General features: G+C 40.4%; 3 protein-coding genes across 4 annotated transcripts; 1 reads left to right on the forward strand and 2 right to left on the reverse strand.

Annotated features, from left to right (window-relative positions):
• Positions 1 to 468: 468 nt before the first annotated feature.
• LOC105357480 (ATP-dependent RNA helicase DHX15) lies at positions 469 to 10,326 on the reverse strand. Its single transcript, XM_023960752.2, has 14 exons — positions 10,125 to 10,326; positions 7,386 to 7,710; positions 7,077 to 7,270; positions 6,837 to 6,996; positions 6,398 to 6,616; positions 6,145 to 6,312; positions 5,972 to 6,058; positions 5,743 to 5,892; positions 4,862 to 4,970; positions 4,589 to 4,780; positions 3,484 to 3,606; positions 1,235 to 1,425; positions 970 to 1,139; positions 469 to 887 (listed from the first exon to the last, which is right to left on the reverse strand). The coding sequence occupies exons 1-14, from the start codon at positions 10,187 to 10,189 to the stop codon at positions 770 to 772; spliced, it is 2,271 nt and encodes a 756-aa protein (XP_023816520.1). The 5' UTR covers positions 10,190 to 10,326; the 3' UTR covers positions 469 to 769.
• Positions 10,327 to 13,341: 3,015 nt separating this feature from the next.
• On the forward strand, positions 13,342 to 14,822 carry LOC144990234 (extracellular superoxide dismutase [Cu-Zn]-like). Its single transcript, XM_078943273.1, has 2 exons — positions 13,342 to 13,499; positions 13,931 to 14,822. The coding sequence occupies exons 1-2, from the start codon at positions 13,486 to 13,488 to the stop codon at positions 14,550 to 14,552; spliced, it is 636 nt and encodes a 211-aa protein (XP_078799399.1). The 5' UTR covers positions 13,342 to 13,485; the 3' UTR covers positions 14,553 to 14,822.
• Positions 14,817 to 22,285, reverse strand: LOC144990233 (coiled-coil domain-containing protein 149-like). Of its 2 annotated transcripts, XM_078943271.1 has the most exons (13): positions 22,089 to 22,276; positions 19,922 to 20,083; positions 19,777 to 19,815; positions 19,417 to 19,524; positions 19,166 to 19,282; positions 18,062 to 18,234; positions 17,824 to 17,896; positions 17,666 to 17,750; positions 17,430 to 17,577; positions 17,265 to 17,341; positions 17,130 to 17,165; positions 16,955 to 17,020; positions 14,817 to 16,839 (listed from the first exon to the last, which is right to left on the reverse strand). In XM_078943271.1, the coding sequence occupies exons 1-13, from the start codon at positions 22,137 to 22,139 to the stop codon at positions 16,391 to 16,393; spliced, it is 1,584 nt and encodes a 527-aa protein (XP_078799397.1). In that variant the 5' UTR covers positions 22,140 to 22,276; the 3' UTR covers positions 14,817 to 16,390. The 2 variants fall into 2 exon arrangements, with proteins under 2 accessions (XP_078799397.1, XP_078799398.1); XM_078943272.1 differs by lacking the exon at positions 17,130 to 17,165 and having other exon boundaries at positions 22,089 to 22,285.
• Between the last annotated feature and the right edge of the window lie 594 nt (positions 22,286 to 22,879).

The following is a 22,879-nucleotide window of genomic DNA, read 5'->3' on the forward strand; positions in this document are numbered from 1 at the left end:
GCTCTTCATGTCATCAGAAGTGGGTTTTAGGTCTCCTTAAATAAAGGTCTAGTATATCTTTAAATTTTAAAAAAAATAGTCAAAAAGTGAACATTTGAGTTTCCCATATGACTTACTTTTTTCTAAAATGGAGTGTTTCTTTGAGAAAATATTGCACCACTGTCAGGAAATCTGAGGGCAGGACTGTAGCACATAGCAGGTTTGGTTGTCACAGTATTATCCAGGAGTCGGTTATGCAGCTAGCAACACTTTTTTGAGACTATCAAAAATTCAAAGTCCATTTTTGTCTGTAAAAAAACAAGAAGATGTAATTCATTTGTCCACATGAGCCTGTGGAGGTTGTTGGTAAAACATCACAAAGGATAATATTAAAAAACAAATCTCAATATGAATATGGATTGATAACAGTCAATACAGTTAAACTGACTGCTGACAACAGCAAATGTTCTCTTTAAGTGCCACACAAAATTTAGGTCAAAGCTCCTTTATTAAAGAAAAGCAAGCACAGGTCTTTGTTATGGCTCCAGATCTCCTAAAAATGAACACAGCCACATCTAAATTTGACATTTTTTTTGAAAATGATCATAGCCAAGATTAACAATAGTTGCTGATATCACTCCTACATAACCGACAACGATGAGGGGGGAAATAAGCAAAATAAGCAGTTATAAAAATCAAAAAGCCAACTTTAAACATCAAGATACAATGATACAGAAAAATCTAAAACTATAGAATGCAGCTGTTTTCCAGGACATGGATGTTCTATTGTTCAGTACTGAGAATATTCTTTGCTCTCCAATTTGGCAATAATTCGCTCCAGTTGCCTCTTAGCTTCACATTGTGGAAAGTTGCTCATATCGTAGTACTGGGGTGCAATCTTCACCAGCCTGCAAAAAAAGACACAAAGACGTACAGTTAGAATCCAAACCACTTTTTTTTTACTTTGAATTTAGAAGCCCGCACACTCACCACTCTGGTTTGATGTCTGTGCACGTTCGGATGTAGTTCTTGGTCGTGAGGACAAACTCATTGTAGAGCACCCACTCTGGCTTGTGGTCCAGGACAGTGGACGGGTGCAGCTGAACCACCTGGTTGTCTTTGACTGTGAGGTAATGTCCTGTGCGTTCCAAATGAGCCACCTGCAGAAGAAGCAGAAGAGCTCTAAACCTTTGCAGGCCAGGAGTAACACCAGCAGACGTACATGCCGGATGAAAGCAGCGTCAGCTCGTCTCACCTGCATGAAGAAGCCAGTGCAGAGAGCACGCCGGATGTTGATGTAGTAATCTCTGCTGGTGAACTCTGTGCTCCGCCTGGGCAGGTTAAAGCGGTCCATAATCCTCGACAGCTGCTGACGCACGTTGTCAGCAGACATCAGTGAGCGGTAGTTGACAAAGTTGTCATAGCACCACTGGTTAGACTCATGGTCTAGAAATAAAGAATAAAAAAAAAAAGATTCAGAAAAATGTGTTTTTCCATACATGCTGACTGGCTCAAAGTTGAATCCACAGTATTGATGAATAGAAAAGGATTTTTTATTCAGTACAGCCAAACCCCTTAGTGTTTTATTGTCTATGTCAGGTGTGTCCAAATTTTGTGCAGAGTTAGAATTTGAATAGTAAAGATATAAACATATCAAAGACTGAACTAACATTGCATAACAGACATTGGAAAATAGGATAAAGTAATCACATACATGCAAATCTACTATGGAAAAGCAATCACAACAAATCTTGATCAACAATCTTGATCCTTTCAGAGAACAACATCTGTGCAGGATGACGTAACTTTGGACATCCTGTTCCTTTCAAACCTCACAATGGTCTGCTTTCTGTAAACATGGAGGTATAGATGGTGGTACCATTAGCTAATAATGTTGCTGTTGTTCTCCATTTGTCTGAGGTAGAAACAGAGCTTCTATCACACGTGCAACATCCCTCAGGGGTCTCATGACTTCCGTCTCCAGTGTTTTGGCACAGGTGTAGTGCCAAAAAATATCAGCTTTTTGGAATAAAATCGACATATACTACCTTAAATCTTAATATTGGACAACTGCCATCAAGTAAAGGAATCTGGATTATCAATTTCTACCTGTCACTTGAAATAATTGGAAAGCAAATTAGATAAAAATCAAATAATTTCAGTAGGACTGGGCACAGCGCTGCTGCCATCTGCTGGCCAAATGTGAAATAGCTTTCTTAGACTTGTGTCTCATCTTTCCATAGTAATGGTGCATCTTGTTCAATAACGTTTTATTGAAAGGGCTGCAGGTCAGAATAAATTTGATGACAGGCCAGACAGCAGACATACCTGGTTTACACAATATTTTTTTTTTTTTTAAACTTGTCCTGTCCAACAGCTAGGCAAACAGATGAGAGCTGAGGGCCTCTTGTGTTTGACATATTTTATTTTAACAAGAGGGGTTATTAATCTTCAGACAAACCAAAGGTATGTCTGAATAAACCCCTTTTGTAATTGAGGCCAAACTTTATTAATTTCAATCATGTTTGAAAATCTTTGGTGTTGGACCGGACGGAAAAGGAAAGAAGGGAAGAAGAGGGAGGGATGTTAGAGAGAGAGGGGGGTAGGAGGGTGATAATAGGAGGGGAAGGGGGATAAGACCATGAAGCAGCATAGAGGAGACAGGTTTACTGGTTGTTTATCATTACGGTACGGTTCAAATGTAGTACAAAAAGGGCGGGGCCTGTTCACACACACTCAAATGTTATAAACACACCTGCTAGCTGCAAAAATGTCCACATGTCAACATGCACACAAAACAGATAGTGTTCACGAACGCATACCTATGCCTTTAAACCAACTAGTGTGAAATATTTCAGTCATTCAATCATGCAAACTATTAGTGCAAAGGTGAGCTAACACCTGTGCTCAAGTGAGTGTTTATGTTCTTCTAAACTGGATGGTGGAATGTGAAAAGAAGGAGGAGGAGCGCCCAGCCACCCCCACACCCAGACCCCTGCCGCAGCAGCAGCGGCAGCCGGAATTCCCCCAACGCCATACGGGAAAAGGCAGGGAACAACCGCCCCCCGGGCGACCAAGACCGCCACCCAGGCCAGGGCCAGCAGGACCGTCGCGAGGCCCCCAGAGCCAGAGAGCAGGGAGGCGCGGAGGGAAAGAGAGCGCCGCCCCAGCCCAGCCAGGAAAGCAGCCCCCCCGCCGCGCCAGAAGAGCCCAACGCAGGGCCCCACCGGAGAGGGACGCCCACAGCCCCAGACGAGCACCCCACCACCACCCAGGAGTTCCGGGCATCCCCCCGCCCCGACCCCAGGTACGAGCCAGGACCCCCCAAGGGAGACCCGCTCCGCACTCCAGGCAGCCACCCACCCGGCCCACGGTTGGTCCAGGTAGGAGCAAGGCAGGGTTTACACAATATTAAGTTGTTAGATGATTTTACGAACTTAGCGTAAGGTAAACAGATAAAAACAAAAGAAGACAACTGCATGCCGAAGCTATTCTGACACTTACTTTGTTTGAAGGCATGGTAGACATTGAGCATCGTCAAGTGGTCTCCATCAATGTGAGCAAACCTCATCTTGGATTCGTCAGCTGCCTTCTTAGCCTCCGTAGGACGGACAAAGCACTGTGGGACTAAACAAGGTTGGTATGGGCCCCAACAAAGCCGCCCATACGGATGAGTCAAACGTTCACAGAAAAATGGAGCAAAGCCTATGATGCTAGGGCACTGGACACAGCGTTGGGACAGGGCAGGACCACACTATCAAAAGGGTAGAGGGGGAGCTGCGGTCTTTTCTCATGGTCATTTCCAACAGTAATGGATTTTAGTGCGGAGAGAGGGGAGTCATTAAGCACATCTGTAAAACAAGAGTTTTCACACAACTACAGTGTTAGGAACACCAGCAACGACTGAACTTTGCAAAACTTCAGGATCTGACTTTGGAATTCCATAAAGACTACAATTATGACAGAAAATGTTAATCTCAAGGTACACAAGACAATTGTAAACAACTAACAATATAGAAACTTATAGTTATTGTAAGTAAAGATTAATACTGGAACTGTGACATAAACCCAAGTGGTGCCTGCCCTATCCACATGTATAAATGATTAAAAAAATATAAACTTAGTCCACCCTTAATTAAAATAACAAAATCGAGAATAAATATCTCAACATTTCTGCACCTAGAAACAAAATTCTGTAAATGTTTAAAGTGAAAGGTAACAAGCTGGCCAAAATGACAGCGTTTGTGTTTATTCTCAAAAACTAAGGAAAGATTTTTATAAAAGATTTGTTTCAAAATAAAAGGCTTGAAAAAGTCAACTCTGCAATTAATTATTTTAACCTGTTTAAAGCATTACAGTTGTTAAACATTAGTCATAATGTAAAATTTATTTTTTAAGTAATCAAGAAGGAACCCAAAAGTCATTTTAAATAGTGCTGCACTCATTTCCTCCTCCTGTTAAATGTACAGTTTTTGGCTGATTTAGTAGCCAAGATCATTTTTCATCAGAAAAGAAACCGTGTTGCAGACGTCTTTACTGACACGTTATCAACCAGATCAGACTTGGCCTACAGCAGGCAAGAAGACGTCAGCCCAGTCCTGGGCATTACCTGACAGCATGGCGGTGATGGAAAGAATTTCGTTGGAGCAGTTAAACTCGCAGCTCGCAATGACCATCTTTGCTAGCTGAGGATCCAGTGGAAACTCCGCCATCATGGAGCCCAGCTCGGTGAGGTCTCCGTCATCGTTGAGAGCGGCCAGATAGTTCAGCAGTTCAAGAGCTCTCATGAGGGTCTCTGGAGCTGCAGGTGGAGGGAGACAGGTGGAGCATTTAGGTAGAGAAATGGAAGTTGGATCGGTCCAAACTCAGAAAAATGACTCACCTGGTGGATCCATGAAGTCAAAGTGAACAAGGTCATCAATGCCCAGCTTTTTCAGCTGCAGCACCACGGAACCCAAATTGGACCGAAGAATCTCGGGGTATGTGTTATCCTGGGGAAAAGGGAATTTATTTAATGACAATTTTATTATCAAAATACAGGTTGTTGCTCAGTTTGTAAATAAGGTTGTTGTCAAGGCAAAGTGTTAAAGCGTGTTTGCAAAATATGCTTCTAGAGATGGTTTGACCCTTTAACACTCGAGATGCTGAATCAGTTGATGTATGTTGAATATTGTAAAGTTTTACATATCAGTGCAAAACTGCTTTTCCCCGCTTCTGCTGGACTTGTGTTTATTGCATAAACATTTTGGAAGGCAAAAGTATGTAAACACTCTGGTATAAGAGGATTAAAATGATATGTTTTTCCTTAAGGTTTCACATTTGTCCAGTTTGTATCCTTAGATCTGTAAAAACTGCTTTTTATAAACTAACTGAATTGGTTAAATGTACTAAAGTATGAATCAAAATGAACTCTAAAGCCAAACAAAATTGAAAAAGGTTTGGATCTAAAAACATTTTTCAATTCACAGGAATTTTCTTTTAACCACTGCAAGGTGATTCATTTCTCTACATTTATTTATTACAAATGGTTTGTCCTTCAGTTTGCTGAGCATCTATGGGTTTGCGAAAGATGCATTTGTACTTGTTAGAAGGATTTCTTAAATAGTCCAACAGTTTTCATTCATGTGAAGCCAGAACCAGAGACTGCTTCCAATACAAAGTATATTATTTCATGCTTTATTATAGAACTATGAAAGACAGTGGGACAGTTTTTTTTAATTCAAAGAGAAAATAGTTTTGGTTTCTGCAGAAAAAGTCACTTGCCTGCATCTCAGTTTTGTAGGCTTTCTCCGTGTAGAGACGGAAGCATTTCCCTGGTCGTGTTCTGCCGGCGCGACCCGCCCTCTGCTGGGCAGAAGCTTTACTGATGGCTGTGACCAGCAAAGACTCCACTCTGATCCGAGGATTGTACACCTTAACACAAATGTCAAATCAGAACAATTTTTATTTTAACTGAAGCCAACATAGGGGAATTTTTTCCTTACTTGTTTACCTTCTGTTTGGCAAATCCAGGATCGATTACAAAAACCACTCCATCAATTGTTAAAGAAGTCTCAGCGATGTTTGTTGACACTACGACCTACAGAGAAAACAGCAGACTTTTGGCTCAACCCAAGTCGGATCACATGAAATGTCAACATTAGGAAGAATTGACCTAAAACGCACCTTTCTGCCAATGGCACCGTTGGGTTTCCTTGGAGGAGGCGGCTCAAAGATCCTTTGCTGCTGCTGAGGAGGCAGCGTGGAATACAGCGGAATGATTTTGATGTCCCCGACTTCAGGACCCAGGTCATCAACCTCACGTTTGATCCTCTTGCAAGCCTCGTCTATTTCCTAGAACAAAACATGAGGTTTCAATTTGTAGTTTTAAGGTAATGCCGTTTGTAACAGACTTTTAAAAAAAAGGAAATTCAGATACCTCTTGACCTGTGAGAAACAAAAGGCAGTCGCCTTCCTCTTCCTCGCACATGTGAATCTGAATGACTGTGCGGATCGCCGCCTCAAGGTAGTCCCGCTCTGGCTCAGGGGTATAAAAGATCTCTACAGGATGTGTGCGTCCAGGAATTGTTAGCAGAGGACAGTTGTCAAAGTATACTTGGAACTTCCCAGCATCCAGAGTGGCGCTCATGACAATCACCTGTGCAGATAAAAAAATTCCATCCATGTGCAAATGCACACTTTTTAGAAACGCGATCACTTTTGGCAAAGTTTGGGAAAAGCAACTTGTGCTTCCTTAGCGATTTGTAGTAATTACACACATTAGCATGCAATTTTGTGTTTGACATTTTCGAAAAAGGAAGTGAAGACTGAACAGAACAGAAATTATTTGATACAAGAAAAGCTTGAAAGAAGAATACCTTCAGGTCAGATCTTTGACGGACCACTTCTTTCAACACTCCCATCAGGATATCTGTAGCTAGAGTTCGCTCGTGGGCCTCGTCCAGAATGATCACACCGTATCGCTCCAGCAGAGGGTCGTTCATAGCTTCTCTCAGTAACATACCGTCTGTCATGTACCTAAAACAGCCGCAGGCATTCGTTAACTTCTTTTGTTTGTTGAAAATACTGCAGTGTTTGATTCAATAAGCAATACTTACTTTAGGATTGTTTTAGCAGAGCTGCAATCCTCAAATCTGATGGAATAGCCGACTTCTTGTCCAAGCATGACATCCATTTCATCTGCCACCCTTTGAGCGACGCTCATGGCAGCCACTCGCCTTGGCTGAGTACAGGCTACAGCTCGCTTGGGACCAGGCAAACCTCTAACCATGTCCACACACCACTGTGGGATCTAGAGTTTGACATGAATGTTGATGTTAGAATTTCATAAACAAAAAATATATATATATTAACAAAGCAAGTTCTGCAAATCCAGTTTGAAAACTGAAAATTTTCGTAAATATTACCTGTGTGGTTTTCCCAGAGCCTGTCTCTCCTACAAGGACAAAGCTTTGCTGACGTGTGATGATGTTGGTGAAGCTCTCCTTATACTCCCACACAGGAAGCTGTAACCTCTTCTTTAAGATCTCATAGAAACGCGGTGTGTGTGGCAGGTTGGTGAAAGGGTTGATCTGCTGATGCATTGGCATCTGCTTAAGAGTGGGTAAGCTGGCCACAGGTGCTGTGCTGTTGGAGACTGCAGCAGAAGGCTTGGAGTCTCTATCCCTGTCTCTGTCCCGGTCCCTATCCCTGGAGCGGTCCTCACGATCCCTGTCCCGATCTCGATCCCTCCTGTGGATTTATATAAATAATTTAAAAGTTATATTAATATTTATTTTTATGACCAAGCTGCCCCTTGAATTTGAATCAAAGCAAAAATAAACAGTAAAAAGAATAACAGCATCCCCTTACAAAATACAGTTAAAAAAGGGTTAAGTGAATCTTAAGTGGGACACCTTTTGTTTACTGAGAGCAATTAAAAAAACAGAAACATTTCTATGCTTAAATATCTTTGATCCGATTAGAATCGAACTGTGTACATGGGTCCAAAAAAACTTATCCAATTATAACAAACCTACGCCACACTTTCGATCAGAAAAAATCATTTGGACAAAAGCAGAACTCTCTAAAACACCGGAAACGACCGTAGAAGAAGAAATATTGAGTTCTGTTGTACACAAAGAAACCTGCAGCATAGAGCGAGACGATCTTCTAAACGTGCTTTTATTATTGTTATGATTATATTAAATGTTTGTTCGCTCAACTTTTTTTTTTCTTGGCTGAAGCTGGAAGAAGGGTTAGGGTTAAGTTAATACGAGCAAAAAACAACATTTAGCAGAGGACACAGTTAAAAAAAATCCACGCGGGAAATCTGCATCTCGACTGAACATAAATATGTGGGAACAACATCAGCCTTATTTTGTTTGGATACGATTGGAAACATAAAGTCATGATTGTTTACACAGTTTCTCACGACTGGGCAGCATTTCTCCGTTCAAAAGCAGCCTCCGTTAGCTAACACGCATCTTAAAGCTGCTCCTCTGCTAGGAGACAGTCCTCCCAGGAACCAGGGTTCTCCTGAGTCCAGCAGCTCAATCACGCGGAGCGGCCGGATGGATGGACTGCGGTCCGAAACCTCCTTCAGAGCGAACACTAGGGCTGCACGATATGAGGAAAACTCGCGATATGCGATATTGGTAATTAATATTGCGATAACGATATAAATTGCGGTATATAAACAAATAGCAAAAAAAACAAAAACATTTTTTCCATTTCACTGCAACAGTTTAAAAATTATACTCCAAATGACCCTTGTCGACGTAGGAGGCAAACATCAAACATAAAAGGGCTCATCTGATTGATCAACAACGTAAACAGGTCCTTCTGATTGGTTAAATGCATAAAGGGATTTATTTCATTTATTCAATATTTCAAGCTGCCATGAGTTTGTTTTAGCACATTTAAGGTAATCATTTATTGCGATTTTTGCCGTCTTTTGCGGTATGCATATTGCACAGCTTGATTTCGCGATAACGATAAATTTGCGGTATATTGTGCAGGCCTAGCGCACACCATAACAAAGCACCCTCCCCTGCCTGCAAACACGAAGCTACGAGTCCAGCACCACCATCGGACCATAAATCGGCATAGTCAACCTATCTCGATCGCAACCAAAGTAATGATCTGAATGAGTATGATCGGGCAGAGTATTACAAACTGCGCGTTTACATGATGCATTTTTACTGCTTTTTGTCTAAATGTAGAATTTCTCCCAAAGGGGTTAAGATGAACTTCACAATGAGTCCTTTCAAGATGATGCTGTAATTATGATGCCCGGTTTCTTGGTTGCTATATATATATATATATATATATATATATATATATATATATATATATATATATATATATATATATATATATATATGAAGACTCTCATTCATCCAGGTTGGTTCCATTGTAGTAGTTTTAGGGGATGTCATCTGGACTTGGTTTTAAAGTTGGAAGACGTTTCACCTCTTGCACCACCCCTGACTACTACAACACATACATATATATACACACACACACACAACTTCTTTAGTAATAGTAGTAATTAAAATGTGGCAATAGTTTTTAATAGGTAGATAGTATAGTAGTTGCAAACCGATTGTCAAATAATAATATCTGCACATTCTAATGCAGAATGCAACAACAAAAATACTCGTGTAATAATATTGTGCAAATTAAGCGACAGCTGTATAGTTATACTTTGAATTCAAGCTTAAATAAATTGCACTAAGTCAACCAACATAAAGAAGCCTGGTCACTGGTGCACAAAAACTATCAGCAGAGGTTTTCTATTCGACATACACCGCTCAAACCAGTACGAGACGACAACTAGCTACTGGCTAATTTTAACATTAGCCACACACGTGTATGATGAATGAAACAGACAGCGTCGATGCTTCGTTTACTAGTGAAGGCCATCACTAGCTAGCTGCCCGGCTACGCTGTTGTTAGCATAACTAACCATTATAACTACGCAAGATAATGACATTCCAATTCTATTGAGGAATTTTGGTTCCTCTACTGTTATGTTGGTAACTACTGGGGCGGAATTGTCTCAACATTGTCCCAGTAGGCTGTTAGCAAACTAAACTAGCGCCAGCTAAAGTTTAGCTCGTTGCTAGCATATAGCGGATACGCCACCATACAGCTTCACATACCCGTCAGACCTCTTCTTATTGGAAGAGTAATCATCGCCCAAGTCCAAGCGATGTCTTTTAGACATCTTCTAAGATGAACACACTCTATCAGTTGTCAATTGACAAAAACAAAAAGCTAAACGCGTAACCAAGTCGTTTTCCTGATTTCGTCTTCTGTAAAATTTTGCTAGCCACAGCTCATTACTGCCACCTTCAGGTCTTCTTCTGGCGGTCGTGATAGAAAGAAACGGCTCACTACCGCCACCTGCTGGAGGGTTGATAGGAATTTTCTTTCCTTCTCTTCCCCCTCTGTCCTCCATAGATTCACTTTTCCAACCTTCCTCATGTTTTTTACCTTCTAATTATTCTCTCTTAAAATAAATAAATTCATGTTTCTTGGTATCAACTTGGTGTCGAACGTTCTTATTATCGACTTTTTCCATAAATTCTGCCATGATGATTACTTGAATTGTTTCCCATTGCTCAAAATCATCCACCCCTATCTAATTTGTCAGCCATTTGTATGCCTCTTTAAAGATTTTACCTTAAATATGATAATCTATAATGCATGCTTAGACCACCTGCAGGTAATTTACCTATTCTTTGTTCTATTGACTGAAAAATTAACTTTTTTATAGTTGGAATTTGCTGGCCAATGTGGAACCTTTCTTTTTTTCTCCCCACATTTTTCACTTTATGTTCTACAACCAGTCCTAAACTCTTTTTCTCATTTTTTCTCTTTGCCCTATTGCAGATTCAAATTTGTTATTTGTATTAAATTCAACTTTGGTCCCACCCTCCACCTCTCAGTAAGACCTGCGAGGAGTTTGCAGTCCACTTTACCACTAAGATAGATGACATCAGATCATCTATCTTATGGGGTGGGATCAACGACTCCCTGTTGGTCTTTCCACCGCACGTCCTCCTATCAGTGAGGAAACGCTTGATCGTTTTGTCTTGATTGATGCTGCAGAGCTCCGACAAGTGATAAGTGATGTCCCAAATGAAAACCAAAACTTGTTCTCTTGATCCCATCCCCACCTGACTTTTTAAATCAGTCTTCACATCCAAAGTTAATAAAAAATTCTATGCTGCTCTCTTCAGACCAGAGTCTTCCCTGCATCCCAAAAGACTGCTATGGTAAGACCCATTCTGAAGAAGAGTGGTTTAGATGACTTCAATCTAAACAGTTACCAGCCGCTATCCAATCTGTCACTTTTAAGTAAAATGTTAGAACAACTTGATTTTACTTAACTGAACGATTTATTTAAGAAAATGACATGATAGAAACGTTTCAGTATGGTTTTAGACCTTAACACTCAACAGAGATAGCCCTTATCAGGGTCTTAAATGATCTCAGGTCCAATGCTGACATAACAAAGTATCTATTTTAGTCTTTACTGGACCTGAGTGCAGCCTTTGACACAGCTGAGCGCTCTATCCTTTTAAACAGACTTCACGACATGATTGGAATTACAGGGAGAGCTTTTAATTGGTTTAAATCCTACCTCACATATAGAGATTTTATTGTTGATTCAAATAATTTTTCTTCTAGAAGGTACAAACTGACATGTGGGGTCCCTCAAGGTTCCATCCTGGGTCACTCACTTTTTAATCTATTCATGTGTTTTTGCTTTGTGACATCATCAGGAGACAAGGCTTTACTTTCATAGCTATGCTGATGAAACTCAATTGCATGTAGCTGTGTCTCCTGATGACACTGGACCCATGAACAACCTTTTAAACTGTATTTCAAAAATTAAAATGTGGATGGGAGAGAACTTTTTGCAGCTCAACCAGGACAAAACAGAAGTCTTGGTTGTTGGTTCTGAAGCTATCTGTCAACCAACTGTATGACTGTTTGTGATACAGTAAGGAACCTCTGTGTGATTCAAGGCGCAGATCTTAGCTTTGACCAACACCTGAATCAGGTAACTAAAACTGCCTTCCATCATCTGAGGAATTACTAATTCATGCTTTTATGTAAAGAAAACCCTTTTTAATTACGTGCAGCTAGTCCAGAACTCTGCTACACTTCACTCCTTTTACCTAAAACCAGGAAGAGGGTGCACATTGCACACATTTTAAAATCTTTGCACTGGCTCCCTGTCAGCTCAAAGATTAACTTTAAATTTCTTTTAAGTGTTCATGGTTTTTCTTTTCTTCTCTTTTTCATTTTTACTGTATCTATTTAGCTGATTTTGATTGTTGATTGGTTGTCTAACTTGTCCAAATGTGAAATAAAGTTTTAGGAGGATAATGGAAAACAACTGTGTTTGCTTGTTTATTTATTTATTTGTTCGTTCATTCATTCATTCTTTCCTTAAAATTAGTTTTTGTTTATTTGTTCATTCTTTCCTTCATCTAGTAATTGATTAATGAATTTAATAGTTTATGTATTGAGCTGTGTTCGGTCATTACAAAAACAGGCCACTCCCTGGTCAGTGGCCACGCCAGTAAATGTGAAGATTAAAAAAAAATTATGTTATTTTTTTTGTCAAATACTGATTGCGCTTACAATTGGTATTACAGAGAGGCAAACTAGCAGGTTTTTTTTTCTAGACATATGTGAACATGTGGCAAAAACACATTTATAGCCGATTTCAACTAGGTTTTATTTTGAAATTGCATATCTGATCTGTCTGAAACTTTTTATGTGACATCACCAGGTGGGACACTATCAGTGAGAAGTCAAATGACTCTCTGAAAACTAGCAGTTTTCTTTACACAAACGTCAATATTAATGTAAGTTCTCCTCAATTCATGATTGTAATTGCGTCTTATTTTGAAATTACACATCAGACATATCCTCATATATCTAGATAGATAGATAGATAGATAGATAGATAGATAGATAGATAGATAGATAGATAGATAGATAGATAGATAGATAGATAGATAGATAGATAGATAGATAGATAGATAGATAGATAGATAGATAGATAGATAGATAGATAGATAGATAGATAGATAGATAGATAGATAGATAGATAGATAGATAGATAGATAGATAGATAGATAGATAGATAGATAGATAGATAGATAGATAGATAGATAGATGCGTGTTTGTATGCACATTTGAATGTAATGACAGTTCATACACTATGCTTTTACTTTAAAAAAAGTCCTTGCTGTTACCGTAATGTACAGAAGAAAGCGGCACACTGTTTTTAAGAGAGGGCTCACTTGACAGCCGTCCGACGAGAGAGGGCTGGCTTTACACCAGTGCCCTGTCGGTGACGCCCACTCACACGCACGAAGTGGAACCTGAGGGACATTTAGCAAACTTTTACTGCTCGATCATTCCGAGGACACGGACTTTACGACCTGTAAACAGCAAATTAATATTTTTTTTCTCTCCTTCGACCAATTTACAGGGACCATGAGTTTGCACAGGTAAGAAAATGTTGCATATTATTTTACCAGATAGATGAGCGCCTGCACATCCATTTGAACTGTTTTGTTTCAATTACTAGATCCTTGTTTTACTTTTTCTTATCACTTTCTTAGAACTTTTTTAAAATAATGCCAGGTTTTATATATAATTTTACAAAAACAATTTTTCAAAATTTATCAAATGGCCTCGATTTTTTTTTGTTAGTTTCTGGGATTTATGCTCATAGCTTTGGATCTATGTGTTTAATTTTTATTGAAGTACTTGGTCAAATCTGTTTTACTTTCGCAGGTGTCGCATTATTAAAAAGGCTGCAGGAATGTTTAAAACATATATTCTGCATTGAAATTTAAGGAATAAATGCATATTTTTTAACTCATGCCTGGTAGACTGTTTTTAAATCAAATGTTTTTGCTATTTCGATTCGTTTCAGGTCAGTAAGAGTCTTGGAAATGGCTTTCCTGGTCTGGCTGGCATGCAGTCAACAATGCTTCTCAACGCACACCGATCATTTGCTCCCACCAGAGTTCTCACAGTACAATGGCACTCTGTATGCCGCCTGCAAAGTGAGCCCCAGCACTTCCCTTCCAGATGACCTGCCTAAAGTGTACGGCCAAGCATTGTTTAAGCAAGATCACGGACAGGGAAAACTCCAAGTCCTTCTGCAGCTCGCTGGCTTTCCTGAAGATGAGTCGCCACAGTCCAGAGCCATTCACATCCACCAGTATGGGGATCTGAGCCAAGGATGCATTTCCACTGGTGGACATTACAACCCATATGGGGTGGATCACCCTAATCATCCGGGAGACTTTGGTAACTTTGTGGCCCACGAGGGGAGAATCAGTGAGCAGATAGAATCTGAAGCAACGCTGTTTGGTGGGCTGTCTGTGCTTGGAAGAGCTGTGGTGGTTCACGAAACGATCGACGATTTAGGCCAAGGTGGAGATGTAGGGAGTCTGCTGCATGGGAATGCAGGAAGAAGGCTTGCCTGCTGTGTTATTGGAATGTCTTCTTCCGATTTATGGGAAGAGCAGCAGAAACTGCAAAGCAGCTGAGGAGAAACTAGTCTAGACAGGAGAGGTATTGGTCTGCTCTAAAATGACCTTTGGGTTCATTCCCTGATGTGATCAACCTGAGAACTGACCTTGGTCTAGAGAGGATCAATGTGTGCTAAAGGTCGAGAGTGGTGTCTCATTGGAAAAGCTGTGATGTGCTTTTGCATGTTTTCTGTATAACTGGACTGCCAATAAAGCAGCAACACCAATCTAGACCTCATTGTTCAATTTGTATTAGTCGCTTGTGAAAATAAAGAAACAAAGTCTAAATAGTCTTTTATTTCTCAGAAATAAAAATGTCGCAACACTCTTTAAATAGTTGACAGCAATAGTACCTTTTTATATTTACACCAAATAAATGTACCTCAGTTTATCACAATAGAATCAGTTGCAGACAAAGTACATTTTAAAGCTGAGCAAATATAGTTTCCAGAAAAGAGTAATAATATAAATATCTGAACTTGACTGAATACTGAAAAGTAGCATTTCTTCCACATCTCACTATTTGGGCTGAGACACTAGCCGCGGTCACATGGGCAGAATATCTTGATCGGATCAATGGTCGGGTTAAAATTCACCCGTGCACATGGGCACAGAAAACCTTTTTCCGATTAGAACAAACGTTCCCATGGCTCATACTCTCGTTCGGAATGAATCATTTGGGCATGCGCAGTAGTGTAAAAATCACCCGGATGCGGATATAGGTCCCGTTGTAAACAAACCGCTGCCACAGACATTTATGCAGCAGCTCGGTAACATACGAGACGATCTTCCAAACGTGCTTTTATTAATGTCATGAATATTATGAATTGCCTGTTTGCTCATCGTTATATTTAATCTGTGTGGTCAGTGCTTTTTTGTGGAAGAATTAAGCTGGACGAAAGCTTAGGACAGACTAACACGGGCTAACATCATTAGCCTGATGGATGGACACAAAATCCAGGACCGTGCGAGAAACGCAGCAATCTGCAGCTTTCTAAGGACTGAGCGACATTTATTTCTGCTCTGAAAGTTCACACAGACCGCCCCAAAGCCACTCTGTGAGCTAGCGGCCTGAGCTCTCTTCGAACACAGCTCCTCCTGAGTCCTGCAGCCGCTAACCCAGAGCGGCGGGACGGCTCGCAGTCTGAATTCTCCCACACATAACAAAACAACAAAACGCACACGTAAAAAAGCCCCCCCCCCGACACAAAATTATTAATCCAGCTGCTCTGCTCACTCGGGTGCCAGTGGACCGAGTGAGCGCTCCTCCTCCTAATCTCCCCCGTGAGGGGTGTAAGAGAGGGGAGAGCCAGCGGGGCGAGAGCGGAGCGGCGCTTTTCACGGGGCGTCCGCAGAGCTGGTCGGTCCCGTATGCGCTCCAAAGCTTTCTCTCAGCGAAACACCGTCTATGCGTGACGTAAACCAGAGCAGCAGTGACACACGATCGGAATGACCGTTTACATGCTCCACGATCGGATAAACGATCGGTATAACCCACCTATCTCGATCGGAAAGAAATTCTGATCCGAATGAGTCTGACCGGGGCAGAGTATTCCGAACGGCGCGTTTACATGACGCATTTTCTTTCCGATCAGGCGTTCATTCCGATTACTTTTGCCCATGTAAACGCGGCTACTGTAGGCTCAGCATACAAATGGTTATGAAATGAAGAGTTGAATTATCACACAATGTGTTGTACAACAAATTAAGTTTTAGCTGACACTGCATGATAGAGCAGAAATAACTTTTAAACTATTTTCAAAAGTATTTGTAGTGTTGTGTTTCACAATATAAGACAGAAAACCAGCTCCTGGAAGACTTTTGTGCCACCTGATCAACTAGAATGAACATCTGTTCTAACTGATGTCCTCCTGCTCTTCAGAAACAACAGAAATGTTTTCGTTTGTTATTAAAGACTCCACAGTTTCCTCTGCTCCTGTGGGATCTGCATGCCCCACTCCCACTGGTTCCGAGTCCTCTGACAGTGGTCTGGTATCTGGTGGTAGATGGGACTCGCTCCCGCTCGAATCACTTTGACGTTCTGTTTTTGTTGCTGAAACCATCAAATCAGTTTTTTCTCGCGATGGGTCATTTTCATGACGGTCTTCACCTTGTGGCACGTCACACGGGGGAGCAGTTGCTTCTTCTTCAGGTGACGACTGCGAAGCTCTCTGGCGTGATACTTCGGTCCTGGTCACGGGTTGTGTGCTAGCCTGAAAAGCTGACTCAGCTTCAGTTTCACAGACATCCTCCAGAGCTTCAGAGCTGTGCTGCGAGGCGGGCTCATCGTTACAAACTTCATCACCTGCAAAGATAGTAAAGACGGCTGGTAATCTCCATAGGGATCATTAAAGTCTGCATCCATCTGGTGTTCAAATACATCAGAAATTCACAGCTTGCAAACTTGTAGAGGTTTTTACCTTTATGTCCAGGAGAAACACATGATTCAACTCTCCCAGAGTTCACGGAGGAGCCATCTCTTCCTCCTATAATCACAAAACATGATTTAAACAAAATAGAGCTACAGAAGAGTGAAAACAAACAGGAAAACCTTAGTTTCATTAGATAAATGACACCATTTTGGGAGAAACATACTTTCACATACTCCTAAAGACACATTATAAGACAGGCCTCCGGGTAGCATTGAGAAAAGCCAGAAAAGCACACAAACCCCAGATTAGTATAATGTAAATGCTGAACATTTTAAAAGCTTAAAAGACTGATTTCCACCTGGAAGTCTCCAAAGCCCAGAAATTTCTATTGTTTTCAGTTTCATCTCCAACTCTGCAACTCGGTTTCCAAGAACCCTGATGACAAAAAAGAAGCAGATGCCAGGGAATTATTGAAATGAACTTGAACCAGGATGAGTAAGTAAAGTCAGCGAAGGATGGTTACTTGTTTATCTGGCGCTGGTGCTGGATCACCATGTTCTTCTCGTGTATCGTTTCCAGGAGAGCTGTGGCCAGAGACTTTAGGTCGGAGATGGACTGAGGAGTCACCGGCAAGCTGCAGCCGTTTTCCTCAGACAGTAACAGTTCCTTCACTGCATTCACATCATAACTGTTAGAAATCACTGCCATCTAAAACTATCAATCACATAATGATTAAAAAAAAGTCAGTCTCCTCCTGACCCTGTTTAGCTGAAAGCACTCCAGTTAAAGCACTGCTGTTTGGCCTGCCATTGATTTTTGAAATCTTCCTGCTCTCCAATGCGCTCTGGAAACAAGTATCAGTATTTTAACATAGTGTTTTATTCAAAAAGTAGAAAAACAAACAAAAGTTTAAGTACCTTGTACTTCGTTAGGTTTGCTTTGAGCAGGTTGACCTCTTCTTGAAACTGATTAATCCTCTCGTGCAAATATCTGGAACAGATTTTAATCACGTTTTTAACAAACAATCGACTTTAAAATCAGATATTTAAAGACAGTGAAAATAATAAGAATAATAAATTCATAGATTCGAAACTGTTCAAACAGCATTTCATCGTATTTGAACTCATGTTCAAATGTTCTAATCAAAAAGCAAACCTGTTCTCCATGCAGAGTGCATCTATGTCCAGGATCCGCACATCGCTGTTTCCCATTATGTGGTTCATTTCCATGTTGAGCCGGTGAGCTTTCTGCTGAAACACGTCCCGCTCGGCTCGAACGTCCTGCAGCTCATCTGTGAGCGACTTCACGCTGTGCTCCAGAACCTCATTCTGCAGAAAACAAGCAGCACCTTTTACACTGCCAGCACATGATATATTGAAGTCTTCCCGCTCAAAGATTCAGGACAGAAACTCAAGGACTCTTTTACCACAGGCACATTTTGTTCTAAAGGCCATTAGAAAGTTTGAGAGATCTCTACCTAAACAGTTTTTTTACTTCAACTTCTACATCAAATCTGAGGATTTAACAATCATCGGGTGTTTCTGTAATCATAAAAGTTTTGTTTTCGTGATAAAAACCAACCATTTGCTTCGTCTGACCTTTGAGCGATATCGATTTTTCATGACCTCAGTGTGTGTTTACAGAGTTTAGAGTAACTTTATGCAGGGTTAAAAAAACATGTTGGGCCTAAAGGAGACCTACTATGTCGCACGTGTTTTCAGTTACATATTTTGCTGTAATGTGATTAATAATAGACAACACTTATAATCTAAGAGTCACACTAACGGGGTTCTGGTGATGTAACTGCAGCAGTCATGCAGGTAAATCATCCATGCCAGCAGTGAATGTGGTAGTTTTGGTAGAAAGGAACATTTGTGTGTTCAGATTAACTACAGGGATAAATCCATGTGCAGGTAAAGAACATTTTGGAGGATAATTGTTCTCCAGCTCAAAACAGTTCTGCATTCACTTAGGCTGAATATGTATCAATTCAACCATTTTAATCTGATTTCTAATAGCAGTTTTTGAGTATTTACTCTAATTTCCGTTTATGTTGTGGTAACTTCACTTCTAACTACTCTTCTCCTTTTTTACTATAACGTTGACTTCTAACCTGCTTGAATCAAACCAAACTCAGTTTAGATGGGTGGCATTGCCAGGTCTGCTCATCTCATCTCACCAAAAATTGAAAGGAAAACATTTCCCACCACATTTGGAGAATGTCAACCTAATCGCTGAGATGAAGATGCCGCTCCTCACCTCCTCTCTGGCTCGTTCCAGCTGTTTAACCAGACCTTCTCTTTCGTGTGCAGGAAAGTGGCGAGTGCCGATCTCCTCGTCCCCCAGCCTCTGTTTGGTGATGGTCATTCTCAGAAGCTGCAGGGCCAGACAGTAACACAATCAGAAGCCTCCACTGCTTTGTTCTGTCTTCCGTTGGTTCCCTCACAGGGGTGTGATGACATTAACAAAGCAGATTTCCAGTGATTGTGCTGGACAGTTTGACATTTTACCTTATTGTCCCCCAGAGCTTCTGCCAGTCGCTGCTTGAGCTCCTTCACCTCCTCAGAAAGCTGCCCACTCTTTTCTCTGGAGTCTCTCAACAGCTGAGCTAGGTTTACCTGGGCAGAAAATGACAAATTGGCTTTAAAAATCATCTGTGGCTTCATTAATTCCCTTCTTCTTGACCTAAAATTACAAACTGAACAGAAAATAATCTCAGCTTTACTGTGTTTTGTTGCAAACAAAAAACACAAACAAACAGGTCCTCCACCTCCAACTGTCATCTGCATCGTCTCATCTTCTAGAAATGCTTTAGTTGTTCCTCCTAAAGACAGGCAAGGTCAACAAGGTCAAACAGTCTGAGGACTTACTTGATTCCTTTTCTCGGGGGGAAGAGACAGATCTCCATCCTGTTGGTCAAACAAAAAGACATTTTTAAGACTTCATTACACAATCAGTGATCGTTGGGATGTTTTTTTGCTCTTCTTTTGGCTCTTTAGTAAAACCTGAGCTCACAATGAGTTCTCTGTACTTCTTCTTGAGTGCCTGGTGCCGTTCCCGCAGCTGGTTGGCCATCAGCTTGTACTGATCCCTCTCCTGCTGACAGGTGTCCAGCTCTTTGGACAGAATCAACAGAGCTTCCTTCTTACTCTCCAGCTTTTGCTTGCAAACTATGAACTGGACACAAGATGTGCAAATGATGGATTAGTATTGCTGTGTTTGCAAACTGACAATCTGACAACCAAGCACTGTTAAATACTGACCTAAATATTCAGGGGAATTCATCTTGTTTGTCTAAGAACTACTAGACTTCTGTGTAGTTGATTCTTTCCTCATTTTGGAAACTGCTCGTTTTTTCTGCCTTATACATTTTACATTTTGAATTAGATCTAAATGTGTATACATATCTCAACGACTCTGTTTTGCTTTTGGGCTGCAATTTGCTTCTATGTAAAAAATTGATTTTCTTTCCAACTAATTTGCAAAAGGGTTAAATAAAAAAATTAACCCTTTTGCAAATTAGTTGGGGGGGGGGAAAAAAATCAATTTTTAACTTTTTGGATGAGACATTTATAATTCCCTCTGCCAATAATTCTAAAAAAAAGTCAAATGTTTCATTAATGTAAGAAATTTAATTAAAACTCCAGATAAGAGAAGAAGAAATATATTTATTTATTTATACACACAGTAGAGCAAAAAGTATTTGGCAGCAATTGTGTTTTAGCCTTAAAAAACCCACAGAGGTCTGTAATGATTGTCATAGAAACATTTTAATTGTAAGAGTGTGAGAGAACGTAAAAAAAAAAAAATCTTTAAAATTACATTTTTTTACTGTAATATGTTGCAGAAACAAGTATTTATCCCCTACAAACAGACAAGAATTCTGTCCCTCACAGATCTCTTACTCTTTCAACAAGTTCTTCTAGCCTCGACTCATTTCCTGTATTATTGTCACCTGTTTGAACTGGTTATCTGCATAAAATACAACTGTTCACACCCTTAAAAATAGTCTGACTGCAACCTCTCCACCAAGACCAAAGAGCTGTCGAATGACATCAGGGACTGGAATGAACCAATCTACAAAACTAGAAAGCAGCTTGATGAGAAGAGATCAACTGTTGGAGCATGAACATGCAAAAAAATACAAGATCCCTGGCAATCTCCCTCCACTTGGTTCTCCATGAAAGATCTCGTGCATGGGGTACAAATGATCTTTGGAACACTGAGGAAACCAACCACAACCCGCTGAATCCATGTCCAGGCCTGTCTGAAGACCAGAGACCATCTGGCTGATCCAGGGGAGGATTAGGAGAATGTACCGCGGTCAGATTTATTTATTTATTGCAAGTTATTCAAGTTATAACTTGGCCAATCAGATGCCCCATGAAAAGCATGCGATCCCCACTTCCCCCCACCTCTATTTTTCAAACTGCTTTCAGCCCTTCCAAAAGCTCACTCCTGAATGGCGACAGTAGTTGCCATAGAAACGTTGACTCAGACCGACTCGGTCCAATCACTATTACTGTTGTCGTCTGGCTCCAAAGAGCACCGTCTGTATCACGGAAAAATTGTGACCGAATTGACTAGATTTTGCTGGTCAATGGTTGCATCCCAAAAACGTGCCTACTGTGAAGCATGGGGGTGGAACCATCATGGTTTGGGGCTGCTTTTCTATAAAAAGGGACAGGACAGCTGATGACAGAATGAATGGTCATATATGGGGAGATTTTGGGCAAAAACCTAATGGAGCATTGAGGATAAGACGTGGCCGGATCTTCTAGCAGGACAACCACCTGAGAAACGAAGGAGGGGCTACAGAAAAAAGGCATTTTGAAAACCGCATTTTAGTTACTATAATTCCAGCAGACAAAATATTGAGTCTAAAAGGGAAATAAATAACACACGAGCAACCAAAGACTGTAATACATGGACACGTAACACGCAGTGCGGGAAATATGCGTGGCTTTTTGTTCACATAAAGAAAATATTTATTTGCTTCCTGGTACAGATTTACAAAATCTGCGTCATCAATGGTTTAATTGCAGGTTTTTATCTTATATTTATCGGCCTTGTCATATATAAATGTGAGACGTTTATTTTCTAAGATAAATGAAACATCACATGATCAGGCAGATAATGAACGTCAGGTGCGTTATTAGCAGCAGCTTTCAGGTCTTCTCACCTCGTTCAGCAGCCCCGGCCAGTCCCCGTCGCTCTTCCCGGTCGGGTCCATCTCTCTGCGGACTCAGAGATTCGCCAAAATCCCGCTGGACTTCTACCTGTTCATCGTTGCGTCGGTTCTGCAGAAGCCCGAGACATTTTTGTGCATCATCACCTAAACGGATTAACAACATCACTTCCGTCAACCCCTCTGACGTCAGAGTAGCGACAAGATGCGTTCAAGAAAACTCGTTAATCAGGTTTGAACTTGGAAATGGTTTATTTCAAGCAATCAATCCGAAAGTAAAACCAAACAAGACAACAACAGAAATATGTACAAAAATATACATCATATATATATATATATATATATATATATATATATATATATATATATATATATATATATATATATATATATCAAACTTAAGATAGTTGGTCCTGAATTCATTGGAAAATGCATACATCCACTTACACTTGTTAATAATTCAATTATAGTAACTCTTAATCATAAATAGAAATGAGATCTTATGCACACATAAGTGTGACAGATTAAAACCATTAAATATTTAGTTTGTCAAAGGAGTCTAATTAATTGCTGGAAAGCGAGTGAGAGGAAGCAAACTTGTATAATTCTACCCCGTTATACTTTACTCAACTTCTTTTTTGTTACATAAATTATAATTATCTGGTTCAGTTATTTATACTTTAACAACAGAAATACAGATCAATAAAAAATTATTACATATTAATAATAACTACGTAAGTAGACCACATTATTTCAGAAATCATTATAAAATACCCAGATTAAGT

Source organism: Oryzias latipes (assembly GCF_053564925.1).
Source record: "Oryzias latipes strain Hd-rR chromosome 1 unlocalized genomic scaffold, Olatipes_Hd-rR_3.1 chr1_Y".
In the NCBI taxonomy this organism is placed as follows: domain Eukaryota; kingdom Metazoa; phylum Chordata; class Actinopteri; order Beloniformes; family Adrianichthyidae; genus Oryzias; species Oryzias latipes.